Source organism: Microcaecilia unicolor, chromosome 5 (assembly GCF_901765095.1).
Source record: "Microcaecilia unicolor chromosome 5, aMicUni1.1, whole genome shotgun sequence".
NCBI lineage: Eukaryota > Metazoa > Chordata > Amphibia > Gymnophiona > Siphonopidae > Microcaecilia > Microcaecilia unicolor.
Window position 1 is genome coordinate 24,055,946 of NC_044035.1, and position 15,907 is coordinate 24,071,852.

Genomic DNA, 15,907 nt, shown 5'->3' on the forward strand with positions numbered 1-15,907 from the left:
AGGTTTCAGATGTCCTTCATCCCCCAAAACATGATGTAGTTAGTGAATGCCCAAAGCACCCCACAGCTGAATAACAAGACTGTCTGTGACAGGGCTAAAGGTGGCATTACCTCAAATGGGAAGGAGGTCGGAGATATCAGCAGAGACCACCCAACAGCAGGTGAGACCTCACCAAGTATCACGCAGGGGGTGGAGAAGAAGACTATATTTTATGCTCGACGGAAGGGTACGAGCAGGTGTGTGTAAATGATAAAGAGCATGCCACGAGTGAAAGTAATGTTTCTCCAACATCAAAGGTGTATAATCCTGTCTATCTAAAATCCAGTCAGCCAAATGGCAAAGCAAACAAGCCTAAATTATACTTTATGTTAGGGAGGCCCAATCCACCTATATGCCAAGACCCTATGAAAGGGAAGTTTAAGTTTCCTACCACCCCAACAAAACTTAGTCAAAATCTTCTGCAGTGCCCTAAGGTCCTGTTTCAATAACCTTAATGGCAGCATTTGGAGGGTATATAGCCACCGTGGAAATTCTGTCATTTGAAACAGCTGGACCCTACCATACAGACTGTGTGGCAGATGTCTCCACCCTGATAAAGTGTTAGAGGTAGCCTGCAAACAGCTTATCTACATTAAGACAACAGAGCCGCGAGGTATGACAAGTTATTTGTACACCTAAGTATCTAAAGGCTCCATCAGCCCATTTTAAAGGAAAAGGCCTAGGCCATTGGGTGCAAAGGTGGGCTTGAGAGGTTAATGCTAAAGACTTATGAAAGTTCAGTTTAAAACCTGAGTAGTCCCCGTACTCCTTAAAAGCTTCCATTAAGGCAGGCAAAGATAGCTAGGATTGAGTAAGGTGAACTAACAAGTGGTCAGCAAAAGTCAAAATTTTAAAGCAGCTATTTTTAATGGAAACCCCATGTATCTCCAGGTGTGTTTGTATTTTCCTAATTAAAGAGTCTAAGGTAAGTACAAATATTAGCGGGGAAAGGTTACAGCCTTGTCTGGTGCCTCTATGAATTAAAAACAGAGAGGAGCTAATGCCACTGACATAGAGTAGCCTGTGGGTTCAAATACAGTAGCTACACTGCCAGGAAAGCAAACCCTGGAACCTGTACCTAACCAAAACTGCAAATAAAAAATCCCAGGAGACACTATTAAACAACTTCTCTGCATCAAAACTGAAAGCAGCAAGAGGATCTGATGGAATGGGCACATACCTTGTCCTTGCTGGGCCAACTAGCTATTGTTAAGATGAATATTTTACCTAGACTTCTTTACCTATTTTTAGGCGTTGCCTCTCATTTCCTCCCTGATACTGTGTCACTGGCAGTCACTTGTTCACAGTTTCATGGGGGGGGGGGGGGGTGCAGGAGGCTCCGACTAGCGACAATGGTATTGCTTACTTACAAGGACTTACACAGTTTTTATTTGGCTGCTCAACTTAGACATGTTTGGGATTGGAGGAGGGGGAAAACAGTATACAAATACAACAAGGTAAACAAAAAAAGCAAACACTGGGCCTTCAGGATTGAGAAAAGATGGAGTCCTTTAATATTATAGATACCCGACACGGGCCGTGTTTCGGCGTGCAACCGCCTGCATCAGGGGTCAATAGACTCCTATCGGTCAATTTGCAAAATGCAGCGCAAAAGGTAAGTAAAACTATCGGGATAAAACTCCAACAGACTCCTATCGTTTAATTTGCAAACTGCAGCGGAAGAAATGTGGAACAATCGGACCTTTGGCGGTTGTTAGTATTGGAGGCGTTTTTCTGAACAGAGCCAAGCTGTTAAAACAACGGGAGTTTTACCCCGATTGTTCCACATTTCTTCCGCTGCAGTTTGCAAATTAAACGATAGGAGTCTATTGGAGTTTTATCCCGATAGTTTTACTTACCTTTTGCGCTGCATTTTGCAAATTGACCGATAGGAGTCTATTGACCCCTGATGCAGGCGGTTGCACGCCGAAACACGGCCCGTGTCGGGTATCTGTAATATTAAAGGACTCCATCTTTTCTCAATCCTGAAGGACCAGTGTTTGCTTTTTTTGTTTACCTTATGGGATTGGAGGAGGGAAATTCCCCAGAAATACATCTCTATGGGGCTGTTGTCTGACTTGCTGTGGCTGCCTGGGAGGAAAGTAGCACAGGCCTATAGTCTTAACCCCTACGTAAACCGTATTCTTAAACTTTGGAATCAGATCAAATGACCTATGCCTACCCTTGATTTATTTTCCCCTTTAGCTCCTCTGACAGTACTTTTTACAGATAAAGAGGTGGAACATGATAAACTGATTACACGATGGAGGGGGAAGGGAATTTTCCAGCTCTCTCAACTGTTTGAGGGGGGGGGGGGGGAAGTTAGCATCTTATGACCAATTGCACACAACATATGGGCTACATAAATCAGACTTTTACTGCTATCTGCAGTGTAGGCACAGCTTACTACACAGTCCCTACAAGAAAACTGCAGTAAGGGAGCTACATCACTTGGAGCATTTATGGATTCATTGAACATTAGCTTAGGTTCTTATATCGGCCCTGTATTCAATGCTTATGGGGCATGAGATGGTCAAACTCTCTTATATGCATCAATGGGAGGAGGATTTTCACCGTGAGTTGGGGCTTTCTCAATGGTCCGAGCTAGTCTTGTGGGCATCTAGGTGTAATATATCTGCAGCATTGAGAGAATGTGAGGAGGAGAGACCATCCTAGCCAGCAGTCTCTCCTGAAGAAATCTTTTATAAAAGAAAAATATTGAGTTGCCAAGGGTCTCAATGTGGAAAAATAATACCAAAAACATAGAACAGTAAAACCTATGCAAAAAACAGAGAAAGCAAAAAATGGCAAAAAACCAATAGTGGGGCAAAGAAAGGACAGGGCCTAATCAAAATGAAGCAAAAACTATACCAGGAATAGGAAAAAAAATTCAATAATCCCCACAAAGCCCAAACAAACACTTGCACTCTCTCCCACCCCCATGTCCCACTCTTTTCCAAACAAATCAACAAATGTTCATAAATCGAACCAAGGTCACTGTGCAGCGACCCTCCCCCTTGCCCCTAACTATCCTTCTTCCCCCCCACCCACCCAAGAAACGAGCATCAGAACCGCACAGATGGAATAAAAGAAAAATCTAGCTCCACAATGGTCAATGCAGGGAGAAGCAAAAAAATAGGATAACAACAATTCCCAATCAAGCATAAGTATAGCCCTATAATAACACAGAGTACTGAAAGAATCCTGCTCAAACTGCAAAGAACATTGCAAAGAGCAAAAAGCCTTTAATGTGAAGAACAGGGTCATTCAAAATCAAAGAGAGGGAAATGGGAATCAAATCACAACAAGAAAACTGATACCAACATAATGAAAGCATGGCACCCAAGTAAACCGCATTCACACCACAACCACACAACAAAATTCAAACTCAGATAGAAAGGCAGCAAGATTAAAAGCAGTAATCATAATAATGTGATGAGTCCATGTTGTGGCAACAAAGGGAGAAAGCACTAGTCAATCCACCCCACTAGAGGCAATACAGTCCTCCTCATGAATTTCTAGTCGGAATCCATATCTCCAAAACGAAATAATAGAACCAAGCCCTATTGCTGCCCATGAGCAGCCCAAGAAAGTCAGCAATGCTGGTACTGGTCAAGGTGCAGCAAGGCAGAAAGACTCCATCAAAACTGCCAAAAAGGCACAGTACAACAGCCAATCTTCTGCTAATGTCCAGTGTCATCAGGATATCGCTGGTCCAGAGTGACGCTATACTCCGCCAGCGGTATCAGCAAAGCTCCTACGCGAGGTCCGGTAGTTGCTCGCATGCCAAAATTTCCACTGCCGCTGTACAGTAATGATGTGTACCTTCACAAATAATGTGCAGTTTGGCTGGATATTGCAGCGCAAAGGGCACCTTCTTAGCATGCAGAAGCAAGCAGACAGTACTGAAGGCCTTGCATCTTCCTGAGACAGTCACTGAAAAATCTTTAAAACATTGAATTTTCTGATTTTCATACTGCAAGGAACCCACCTGTCTAATGGCTCGTAAGATTTCCTGTTTGTGAGCAAAGTTCAGGATTTTGAAGAATACCGTGTGTGGTCAACTGGTTCTCAACTGACCCAGCCAATATGTCCGCTCTATCCGCAGAGGAGGAGAGCTTTAGCATTTGTGATAACTACCATTCACAAAAAGCCCTGAGATCCTGCTCACGGATGGACTCTGGTAGTCCTACCAAGCAGATGTTTCCCCTGCAGACCTATTTTCTAGGTCGTCAATTTTGTCCTCCAACTTGGTGATCTGAGACTGCATAGCTTGTTGCTGGATTTCTTGTGTATGAAGGGAATCCTCAACATCGGAGAGGTGCTGCTGGTAGGTTTGAAAATATTTTTGTAAAGATTCCAATTTATCCACTAACTTTTGGAGCTTCTGATCTAAAGAGCTTTCCAGCATAATTCTAATTTCCAGGGCAACTTTCGCTTCCCACACGGAGCCAACAGTAGAAGGACCAGGTGAATCTTCATCCGCCATTTTAGATTCCATCTGTCGACCACAACCTCGATCATGGCGGGGGATTTTTGAAGCTATCACGGCACCAAATGTAGTCTTCTAATGTCCAGTGCACATGCAGAAGTGCTTCCCCAGATTGTGCATGCAAATGGTGAGCTAAAAGGTATGCTCAGAAGGGGGATTTAGCCTAATGGGCCCAGGAGCTCACTCCACACAGACACCCACTCTCTAGCTCAGCAACACGTGACCACCTCCAGGTTATAAATTATATCGCAGTGATAAGGTGATTCAAATTGGCAGAAGGATAGCACTATACATTAAGTAGGGCCTTGAAACGAATAGACTAAAATTTCTGCAGAACACAACACACATCTTGAAATCCCTATGGATAGAAATTCCACTTGTAAAGGGGAAAAGAATAGTGATAGGAGTGTATTACTGTTCACCTGGCCAGGAGGAACAGACAGATACAGAAATGTTATCAGAAATTAGGGAGGCTAACAAACTGGATAACACAATAATAATGGGTGATTTCAATTACCCTCATACTGACTGGGTAAATATAACATCAAGGCATGCTAGGCAGGTAAAATTCCTTAATGAGATCAAGAACTACTTTATGGAGCAGCTGGTTCAGGAACCAACAAGAGGGGGAACAATTCTAGACCTAGACCACTCACTGTATCTCACAAACGCACTGTAGCTTTCCCGGTAAGCCCCAAATCAAACAAGCAGAGCGTTACGATTTTTTTTTTCACTTCCTCTTAAACACCCAGCCCAGTTGCTAAAAGCTGACAAGGGCTATGGCTCTCAAGGTTCCTGCAAGAACACAGGAGCCGAGGCACGGGGCTGACTGCTCAGGAGAGCATAGCAGGGGGAGGGACCTGACCACCGGGTGTGACACCCCAGGGAAAAAACGGAGCCCCACCGGACCCACTTCCCCGAAGCACACAGACTCTAAGTACAGGGTCCTAATAGCAACAAAAGGCCTAAAAACAAATCCTAAGCCTACCAGACCAGACTGACTGCTCAGGCCGCACGTCTACCCTCTGCTGGAGACTGAGATTTACTGACTACTTAGGGGCTGGCAGGTGGCTTATACTATCTTAAGTTTTAGTGTTCTCAGTCTCCCTCTGCTGGTATGCTTGCATAACCCAAGCGTCTTGGCCAGTCTGGAAGGTCCCTGAGGAAGTTATACATTATTAGGAAAGAAACGGACAACAAAAATGAGAATATTATAATGCCTCTGTATCACTCCATGGTGAAACTGCACCATGAATACTGTGTGCAATTCTGGTCATTGCAGCTCAAAAAAGATATAGTAGAATTAGAAAAGGTACTAAGAAGGACAACGAAAATGTTAAAGGGGATGGGACAACTTCCCTATGAGGCAAGGCTAAAGTGGCTAGGGCTCTTCAGCTTGAAGAGGAGACAACCAAGGGAAGATATGATAGAGGTCCATAAAATACTGAGTGGAGTGGAACGGGTATAACTGAATTGCTTGTTTAATGTTTCCAAAAATACTAGGACTAGGAGGCATGCAATGAAGCTAAGTAGTAATATGTTTTTAAAAACTGGAGAAAATATTTCATCATTCAACATGTAATTAAACTCTGGAATTCGTTGCCAGAGAATGTGGTAAAATAAGTTAGCTTAGCAGGGTTCAAAAAAGGTTTGGCTAATTTCCTAAAAGAAAAGTCCAAAAGTCCATAAGCCATTATTAAGACAGACTTGAGAAAATCAACTGCTTATTTCTAGGATAAGCAGCATAAGTCTGTTTTATTCTTTTTAGGATCTTGCCAGGTACTTGAGATCTGGATCGGCCACTGTTGGAAATAGGATACTGGGCTCGATGGACCTTCAGTCTGTCCCACTATGGCAGCGCTTATGTTCTTATAAAATATTATCTTTGTATTCTATTTAAGGCTTCCATACATATTTGTAGCTGTCTCTTCAGGACTTCAACCACTTATAAGTGGCTATTTGGAATGCATTTGGTTATGTTTCAGACAAGCTTGAAAAAAAAGAAATTAACAAATCTGAAAGGTGATGAACAAACCTTCGGTGCTCTTGGAGTATCCAGAACCAATTCAGGAAGTTCTTGAAGCAGCTTATCAAATGACATTTCTACATCACTTGTGCTAAGTACTGTACCACATAGAGCAGAGAGCAGCTTTGATGTCATTTCTCTGTGACTAGCCTTCCCTTCCAATGCCAACGATACTGCCAGCACTGGTAAACCGCATTTCATTTCTCCAAGATTTAAATCTTTCAACATTTCCTAGAAGGGTAAAAAGAAGGTAAGTTTATTAAAAGTCTCATCCCAAAGCATATTTTAAAATGCATAGGTTTATTTCTGTAATAAGGTGCTGGATGAATACAGAGAGGTCAATTTTCAGCAGTGAAGCCGCTATGTAACTTTAAACGAATAAGTTATGCAGATTTTCAGAGATGCTATCCAAGTGATGCCACTAAGAATTCAAATAAAATAGATAACTTGTCTATATGAAGGATTATTTTACAAGAAGTAACCTATGCTAAGAAGGCGCCTATTTTCTCAAGACATATAGGCGACCTAATATGTCTTTACAAAATACTAGGTGTCAATCCGAAAAAACTATGGCTAGATTGACTCCACAGATATTTATCACCAGCTTCGGAGCTAGTCTAAAAATACAAATATACAAGTTGCATGTTCATGCATATTTTATAAACACGCATATTTTACAACTCCGCTTGCAGTCTACCCAAACTCTGTTCAAGAACACATACATGCTATCGTATAACACATGCTGTTTTGCAGGCACAAACCCCAGGGGTAATTTTATTAATAACCATTTTATATGCAGAAAAAGCTAAGTTACTTACCTGTAGCAGGTCACCTATTCTGACGGAGCCTGGTGTGGACACTGCCAAGTATAATATTATTTTAAATCTTTGAGGCAGTGCCCCCACCGCGCATGCGCAGGTGCCTTCCCACCCAATTGCCGAGTGCGGGACCAGCAGTACAATATTAACGCTAAACTCCAAGGGAAGGCGGGAGGGATATGAGACTATATGCCTGCTATCCTCAGAGAACACCTGCTACTGGTAAGTAACACCTTTCTCCGAAGACAAGCATGCATAATGTTCTCACATACGGGACTCGCTAGCTACCTTGCTCACAATTATAATAAAGAACTAAGTAAAAAGTGAGCCTGGTGGATAACGGGCCAAAAGGTGAAGTTGGCATCTATGTGGTAAAAAGATTTTGTAGGACTGCTCAAACTGGCTATTCTGCCTTGAATGCTGTTCCAGACAGCAGTGAAAGTGTGAATAGAAGACCACGTTGTCGCCTTACAAATTTCTTCAATGGAGGTACAGCAGAAATAGGGTACTGAAGCTACCATGGCTCTTACATTGTGAGCGGTGACACAACCTTGAAGGGTCAGCCCAGCCTGTGTATACGCATAACGAATACAGAGAGGCATTTTCAATAGTGCATCTGTCAGACTTTAGACATTTTGCACTACACGTACCAAATTCAAATAGGAAATATGGCCATTTTCGAAAAAAGAAAAAGTCTTTATCTTTTTTTTTTTTTTTTTTTAATACCATTTCGAACATTTATCTTTTTAGGCCATTTTTGAAAAAACACCAACACAAGATAAAAATGCACAAAATCAAGCAAATGAGATGTAGGAGAGGCCAGCATTTTTAGCAGACTGGTCCCCCAGAAGTCCCAGGACAGGAATGGGGTACCCTAGAGGGCACTGCTGTGGATGTCATATAAATGCTCCCAGGTTGACATCTCACCGTTGATACCTTATCTTGTCTGCTGAGCACTCCAAAACCCACTACCCCCAACTGTACACCACTACAATATTATTATTATTACATTTGTAACCCGCACTTTCCCACATAATGCAGGCTCAATGCAGCTTACATAGTAATTTGAAATACAAAGTTAATAGAATTTTAATAAAACAGTAGTAAAACAATGTAAAGTTGAGCTTAGTAGTGTATGATAAGTTGAGCTAGATAATATATGACTAGGATAAAAGAGGGTAGACGGATAGGATAGTGTAATTTGGGAGAAAGGATAAGGAGGGATAAAATTAAGCAGAGATGGAAAGAGAAGGATGGGAGGTTGGTATTTAAGTCAGAACAGAATTGGGGGTGGAAGTTGGCGAGATTAGGTTGGGGCATTTGGGTAGGCTTGCTTAAAGAGATGAGCTTTCAGCATTTTTCTAAAGGGCAAGAAGTCGTTTATTCATCGGATTGGTCTGGGTATAGCGTTCCAAAGCTGGCTGCCCAAAAAGGAGAAACTGGATGCGTAGTAGGTCTTGTACTTAATTCCTCTACAATTGGGAAGGTGTAGGTTAAGATAAGTTCGTGAAGAAATAGATCTGTTTCTAGCAGGGAGGTCGATCAATTCATTCAATAGCCCTTAGGGGTGAAGGGGGCACCTATATGTGGGTACAGTGGGTTTCTAGTGAGTTTTAGAGGGCTCACAATTTCCACCACAAGTTTAACAGGTAGGAGGAGGAATGGGCCTGGGTCCACCCAGGTGTAGTGCACTGTAAACATCACTAGACTACTCCAGGGACCTGTATGCTGCTCTAATGGACTTGGCTGTAACATCTGAGGATGTCATAGAGGTTGGTGAGTACTATTTTTATTCACATTTTTGGGGGATGGAAGGGGGTCAGTGACCACTGGGGGAGTAAAGGGAGGGTCATCCCTGAATCCCTCCAGTGGTCATCTAGTCATTTAGGGCCCCTTTTTGTATCTTATTCATTCGAAAAACAAGTCTACACCAAAATGTTGAAGTTTTTGCCCTAGACATTTTGGTTTTGTTCCATTATGGCTGTAAAATCCAAGTGTTATATACACCCTAATCCCACCTTCAAAATGCCCCCCCCCCCCCCCCCCCCCCCCACAACATGTCCCCTTGTGATTTGGATGTACTGCAGACGAAATCCATAGATAGACGTCTGAGAAACAGGTTTCAAAAATACAGATTTGGATGTTTTGAGAAGAAATTCATCCAAATGGTGCTTTATGACACTTTTTGGTTGTTTTTCTCTTTCAAAAATGAGCCCAACAGTCAGCCAACCAAGTGGAGATAACACTCTTGGTGATGGGCAGGGCCGTGCCGACACGGTAAGCGAGGTAAGCAATGCAGGGGGGCGCTGACCTCTAGAGGGCGCCACTCACTTGCAAAATCTTTTACCTGAAGTTGTGATTCTCCTCTCTCCCCTGCCCTTCCCGCATCAGGAAGTGAAGGTAGCCCAGCAGTGCTGAGACAGACACGCTGCTCTGCTAAAGCTGCTTCAAAGAGTACAACCAGCAGCTATTTATGGCTTTGGTGTGTGTGAACAACTTTCATTCAGGGTGAGCTGGAACAACATTCAAATTAAAGAGAACAGGTTTGGAGGCAGGTGTGCAAGTGAGACTGAGGAGAAATAAAAAATAAATAGTGTAATTGTTATCTGTAAGTGGTTCAAAGTTTTTGTTTTTTGAGCATGCACACTGAGAGGAGGGCATGACTGCAATGATATGTACATAATTATCATAGCTACAGCTAAAATCCATTTAATTGGCTGAGGTTCAAAGAGGAAGTTTAGCTGACGTATAGTGTAGAATAGCTGGTAAGTAAAAATCTGATTGCTTTTTTTGTGTGTTTGTTTTTATATAAAACATTCTGCTTGGATAGGGAGAGTTTGTGATATTTGAAAATACATTTTGCTTTAATGAAATTGCTAAACTTTAGAGTCAGAGACTTATCAATGAGGGACACAAACAGCGGAAAGAAAGCCCTGGAAACAGAGTTAAGAGGACAGATACCAGCAACAGAATCAGATACTGGGCCAGCATGATCAGAAAAAGAAAGTCACCAGCCAACAAAAGTAGAAAAAAATCATTTTATTTTCATTTTAGTGTTTGGAATATGTCCACTTTGAGAATTTACATCTGCTATCTTATTTTGCAATATATAGCAGTCTCCAAGAGACTGGGCTCCCAGTGAGCCAGGGAGGTCAGACTGTGTAAATGAGATGAAGAGACCCCCCCCCCCCCCCCCACTGTAACAAAGACAGGAACATGCTTAATCAAAGCTTAGGTCTCTGCAGTTACAAGGGCTGACCATTCCTAATTATGCTAATAGTTTTTAATAGGCTAAGTCCCACTGAAAAGCCTCTTTAAAAAGGCAGTGCTTTCTCTGGAGAGCAGTGTTAAGAAACAGCAGGGCACTATCTGCTAAAACATTTGCTTATTTCCGATCTGACGAAGAAGGGCAACCTTCGAAAGCTAATCAAGAAATGTATTAAGTTATGTCCAATAAAAAAGGTATCATCTTATTTTCTTTTCCATGTTTTATTTTGTTTGATTTCTATTGATAACCTATTTCTAATTTGTGATCCCTTGCTCTGTATTTGGTGAGGGTGTGTTGGTGTGATAGTAATGGCAGGTGGGAAACTGGAGGGGAGGCAGAGGGGAGAGGGAATCAGGGAGGGGGGCCTCTTTTATTTTCTGACCTGGGCCCAAGCAGGTCTAACATCAGTCCTGCCTCTTGCTGCATAGCTGGTGAGAATCCCCTAGCATCCCCAGCTAAAGACCTCCTAAGACGGCCAGAACTCTCTTCTACCAAGTTCTGCAGTTGGCAACAGCATCCTTGAGCCATTGACAACTAAGCATGTGTGGGGTGCCAGAATCAGTGGCTTAGGGTCACTGCTGCTGTCTGCCAAGCTTGGTAAAAGAGAGTTCAGGCCACCTTCAGAGGAAGTCTTCAGCTGACAGAGATTAGGGATCCTCATTAGCTAAAGTATATATAATTTGAGATGGGGGTAGGGTGGGACAGGGAAAATTTTGTGCCCACCCACTTTGGGCTCAGGTCGACCCAGAACTGGCTGTTTGGCTATGCCACTGGTTGTGATACACCACAGATAACTGGCTTATGTTTGAAGGAAATGTGGGGGAGGACTGTTGGGAAGAGGAAAGGGTTCTCTCTACAATGTGACCTTGTTTACAAGGTAAATTAGTTTTGTGGACCCTCAAAACCATATTATATCAAGTCACCAGTGCACTTCTAATAATCCCTTTTTTAGAAATCATTCATTTCAGAAGTCAATTCCGACAGCAGTTCATTATTTTGAGCCTGCATTTATTAGTGCTCCCATACTAGTTAAGCCTCAAGATGTAATTTAAGCAGTAATCAGCATTAAAATAAATTACTTTTATTTCCCCAAGCGGGAAGACAATCTAACAGGAAAAACAAGACATACAACATTCATTGATTCTATAGTTTCTTAAGCACAAATATGAAAAGGGATGAGAGATTTGCATTTCACAAAATATACACTGAAAAGGCACAGGGTAAATTGTCCACTTAGTAAAAAAATGAAAATGTGCTTAAAATGTTGCTATCAATTGGTAAAAACTGGTACTTCATCAGCTTCTCCTACAGTTCCACCTTGGTAAAGCATTTATAAGAAATACTAGCGCAAAATGTAACATACCAGTAGTTTACCAAAATTTTCTAACAAATAAATTACCTATTCCAAGAATGAGTTTACTTAGGTAAATATGCAGGTATGCATAAAGAGACAACAGTGCTAAGTTATTGCCGACCCCCCCCCCCCCCCCCCACAAACACACACACAAAAAAAAATTCACGTACACACTAAAATGGCAAGTTTATCTTACATAATCTTTTTTCTGAGGCTCATTAGAAATGTATGAAAGACTGTATCTAAAAAGTAAAATAATTTGTCAAACATACTGCAACTTCATTAGTATCTCCATGTTCAAAATATTCCTGTACAATTGGCGTTACAGTTTTCTCAAAGGATTTTTCATCCAAAGGAAGAACGGTCGTCTCATAAACATAGTTCTCCTGTAGAATCAAACACAAATTATTTTAAGTACACTCAAGCTACAGAATTAGAGTGCATGAAAACATTTCTAAAAACACTTTCCTCATTCAACATTCTCATAATAACCAGGATCAAGTACTCACAGATGGGACACCCTAGCTATAGACTAAGAGTAAACAGAAAAACATGCATGAATGGTGGTGCCAATGGGTAGACACTGAAATCTGTTTTTGTTGGCAACAAGACTATTCAGTTTTATTTAATTTTTGGAAAACAGCCTGGAAATCAAGAAAATGGGTCCTAGAGGAGAGAAGTTGGATTTTAAACTTCAAATTAGAATCTGAAGGAAGGAATGGCTAAAACGTACTGTCAACATAAGAAATCCCTTTCCAAACAGTAATATGTGAAAAAGTGGAATGATGTCCATGTCACAGCCCTGTAAATCTCTTTCGCAGAGGCCAACCTCAGTTGGGCTACTGATATAGCCATGGCTCAGATGTTACTGGAGTGACTCTGGGCAAGTCACTTAGAGGGGCCTAATCGAACGCCCATCTCCATGGGCGTCTATGTCCGAGAACGGGTACGTGAAGGGGTGGGACCGTATTTTCGAAAAAAATGGGCGTCCATCTTCCGCTTCGAAAATATGGTTTGTACGGGCCAAAACGCCATGGATTTAGTCGTTTCCGAGCTGGCATTTGTTTTTTTTAGTGATAATGGAAACTAAAAACGCCCAGCTCAAAAACGTCCCAATCCAAGCCATTTGGTCGTGGGAGCGGCCAGGATTCGTAGTACACTCGCCCCCCTGACATGCCAGGACACCAACTGGACACCCTAGAGGTCAGTGCGGTGGATTTCAGACAACGCTCCCACATGCATAGGTCCCTTACCACAGGTGCTGAGTCCCCAACCCCCCTCCCCCAAAACCCACTACCCACAAATGTACAACATTACCATAGCTCTTAGGGGTGAAGGGGGCATCTACAGTGGGTTTTGGAGGCCTCCCATTTACCAGCACAAGTGTTACAAGTAGGGGGGATGGGCCTGGGTCCGCCTGTCTGAAGTGCACTGCGGTACCCACTAAAAGTGCGCCAGGGACCTGCATACACGCAGGCCTCTAGGACTTGTTGCTGCTGTATAATCTTGGCATACCAGTTGACACCTGAAGACTAATGTCTCCGAAAACGTCCTTTATTGGAATGAGCACGTTTACTCACAATTAACTGCAGATCAGAGGTTGTGCCCCTCTGGCAACGAGTCTCGCTGGTACTGAGATTAGCAATAGGTCCGAGCTGGCAGAATGGTGTACAATGCCCTCTTTCAGCAACATTCAAGGTAAGAACTAAGTTCTGTAACGTGGCTAACACATGAAAGGGATCTAAAACTGTCTTACAAAAATGGCCACTACCTCATGGACTACCGGAAACAAAACAGGGCACACTCTGACCCAGTAAGCAGAGGGAAAAGCACCATGGGAGTAGAGCCTACCAACTACTGACATCATGAGCATGTAACACAAGCTAGTGGAATCACGGAGCCCAATACCCTACACCCACCACAATGCACTGCTGATGTGACTCTGCAGTGCCCTTAACAGAAAAGGTGTCACACTCACCCGAGACCCGCATCAGAACCAGGGAAAGGATGTCAGAGGATAGAACACATTCTGCTGTCATGGAGGTGGGTACGACATTTGAGGCTGGCATTCAGGCTGGGAAAAAAAGTTTGTAAAGTGTTTTTTTTTTGGTGGGAGGGGGTTAGTGACCACTGGGGGAGTCAGGGGAGGTGATCCCCGATTCCTTCCGGTGGTCATCTGGTCAGTTGGGACACATATTTGGGACTTGGACCTGAAAAAAAAGGGTCCAAATAAAGCGGACCAAATTCTTGTCAAAAACGCCCTTCTTGTTTCGATTATCAGCTAAAGACGCCAATCTCTCCTCTGCCGATAACCACGACCCAGTCTCGCCTTCGCCACGCCTCCGACAGGCCCCCATCAACTTTGTTCGTTCCTGCAACGGAGTGCAGTTGAAGACAACCAAAATCGGCTTTCGATTATACCGATTTGTTCGCCCACGGGAGAAAGACGCCCATCTCCCGATTTGGGTCGAAATATGGGCGTCTTTCTCTTTCGAAAATAAGCTGGTTAATCTTCTATTGCCCCAGTAGATTGTAAGCCTACTAAGAACAGAGAAAGTACCTGCATATAATAAATGTAAACCGCTTTGATTGTAGGACAGAAAGACAGTATATCAAATCCCATTACTCCTTAATTCTATAAAGTGAGAACTAACATTTACACACCAGTTACACATGTAAATGTTTAGAATACTAATATATATGCACAAATTAACATAGAAACAGGGAAAATAAAGGCAGATCAAGACCATATGTCCTTTCCAAACTGCCCAACTAGAATATCTACTATCCCTTCCTCTCCCTCAGAGATCCTGTGTACTTATCCCAAGCTTTCTTGAATTCAGATAGTCTTTCATTGGGTGGCCATTCCACGAATTCACCACCTTTTCCATGAAGTGCTTCCTTAGGTTACTCCTGTATCTGTCCCCTTTCACCTTACTCTTATATTCCCTCATTCTAGAGTTTCCTTTCAATTGAGATACTTGCTCTCATGTATTTATTCAACTGAGGTATTTAGACTGTATCATATCAATCCTCTTCAGCCTTTCTAAGGTCTTTAAGTCTGTCCCATATGCTTTATTTTAGTAAATACCCTCTAGACCAACTCCATTCTGCTTATATCTTTTTAAAGGTGTGGTCTCCAGAATTGCATACAGTACTCTAAATAAGGTTTCACCAAAGGTATTATCACCTTTTTCCTGCTGGCCATTCCTCTCCCTATGCACCCAAGCATAATTTTGGCTTTTGTTGTCACCTTTTCTACCTGCTTGCTATGTTAATATCATCACATATGGTAATTCCCAAGTCCCACTCCTCTTTCATGCATTTTTTAGCATTAAATGCTAGCTGCCAAATTCTGGACCATTCTTGAAGCTTTTCTTGGTCACTCCTCATATAATCCACGCCATCAAGGGTGGCTAATTGTGAGGGTATCTACGTTCTCTCAAGTAAAGAAACTTGAGAATGTGGGAAAAGGGCAAAGGCAGTAATACAAACCAAAAATCAGATCCAGCCTCAATAAGGAGTTACAAAACAGGCTTGCCCTATGAACCTCAGAATCAATCTTTATGGGAAAAGGCAAAAAAGGGAAACTACCTAAGCTCAAAGACAGACCCTCCAACTCCTCCAATAGAAGCAACAGTTATTTCTCTCCATTCCGGTTCCAGTGTGGAGCTTTTGGGGGGGGGGGGGGGGGAGTCTGCCATCCTATAAAAGGGGAAGTTGGAGCACAGTACACTTTTACCGCTTGGAGGCCAAACCAAAGGAAGCTGGACCACAGTGTACAGTTCATGCTAGAAGGCACCAAATTATCTTATGTTTTCCTTGTAGATTTTACACAGTACATTCATTTTGAGGTGGTCTGAAGTAAGACCATTTGTAATTTCCTGCTGGTGGGTGGGTGGATGGATGT

General features: G+C 42.6%; 1 protein-coding gene across 3 annotated transcripts in view; it reads right to left on the bottom strand.

Annotated features, from left to right (window-relative positions):
- The window catches only part of PDCD4 (programmed cell death 4), a 104,533-nt gene that overhangs the window by 55,487 nt on the left and 33,139 nt on the right, over positions 1 to 15,907 (bottom strand). For 2 of the 3 annotated variants that reach the window (XM_030202764.1, XM_030202762.1), the window contains exons 4-5: positions 12,270 to 12,383; positions 6,567 to 6,788 (exon numbers count right to left, since the gene is read on the bottom strand). In XM_030202764.1, coding sequence (XP_030058624.1) covers positions 6,567 to 6,788; positions 12,270 to 12,383 — 336 coding nt within the window. The remainder of the gene's footprint in view (positions 1 to 6,566; positions 6,789 to 12,269; positions 12,384 to 15,907) is intronic. The other variant, XM_030202765.1, reaches the window with a different exon arrangement.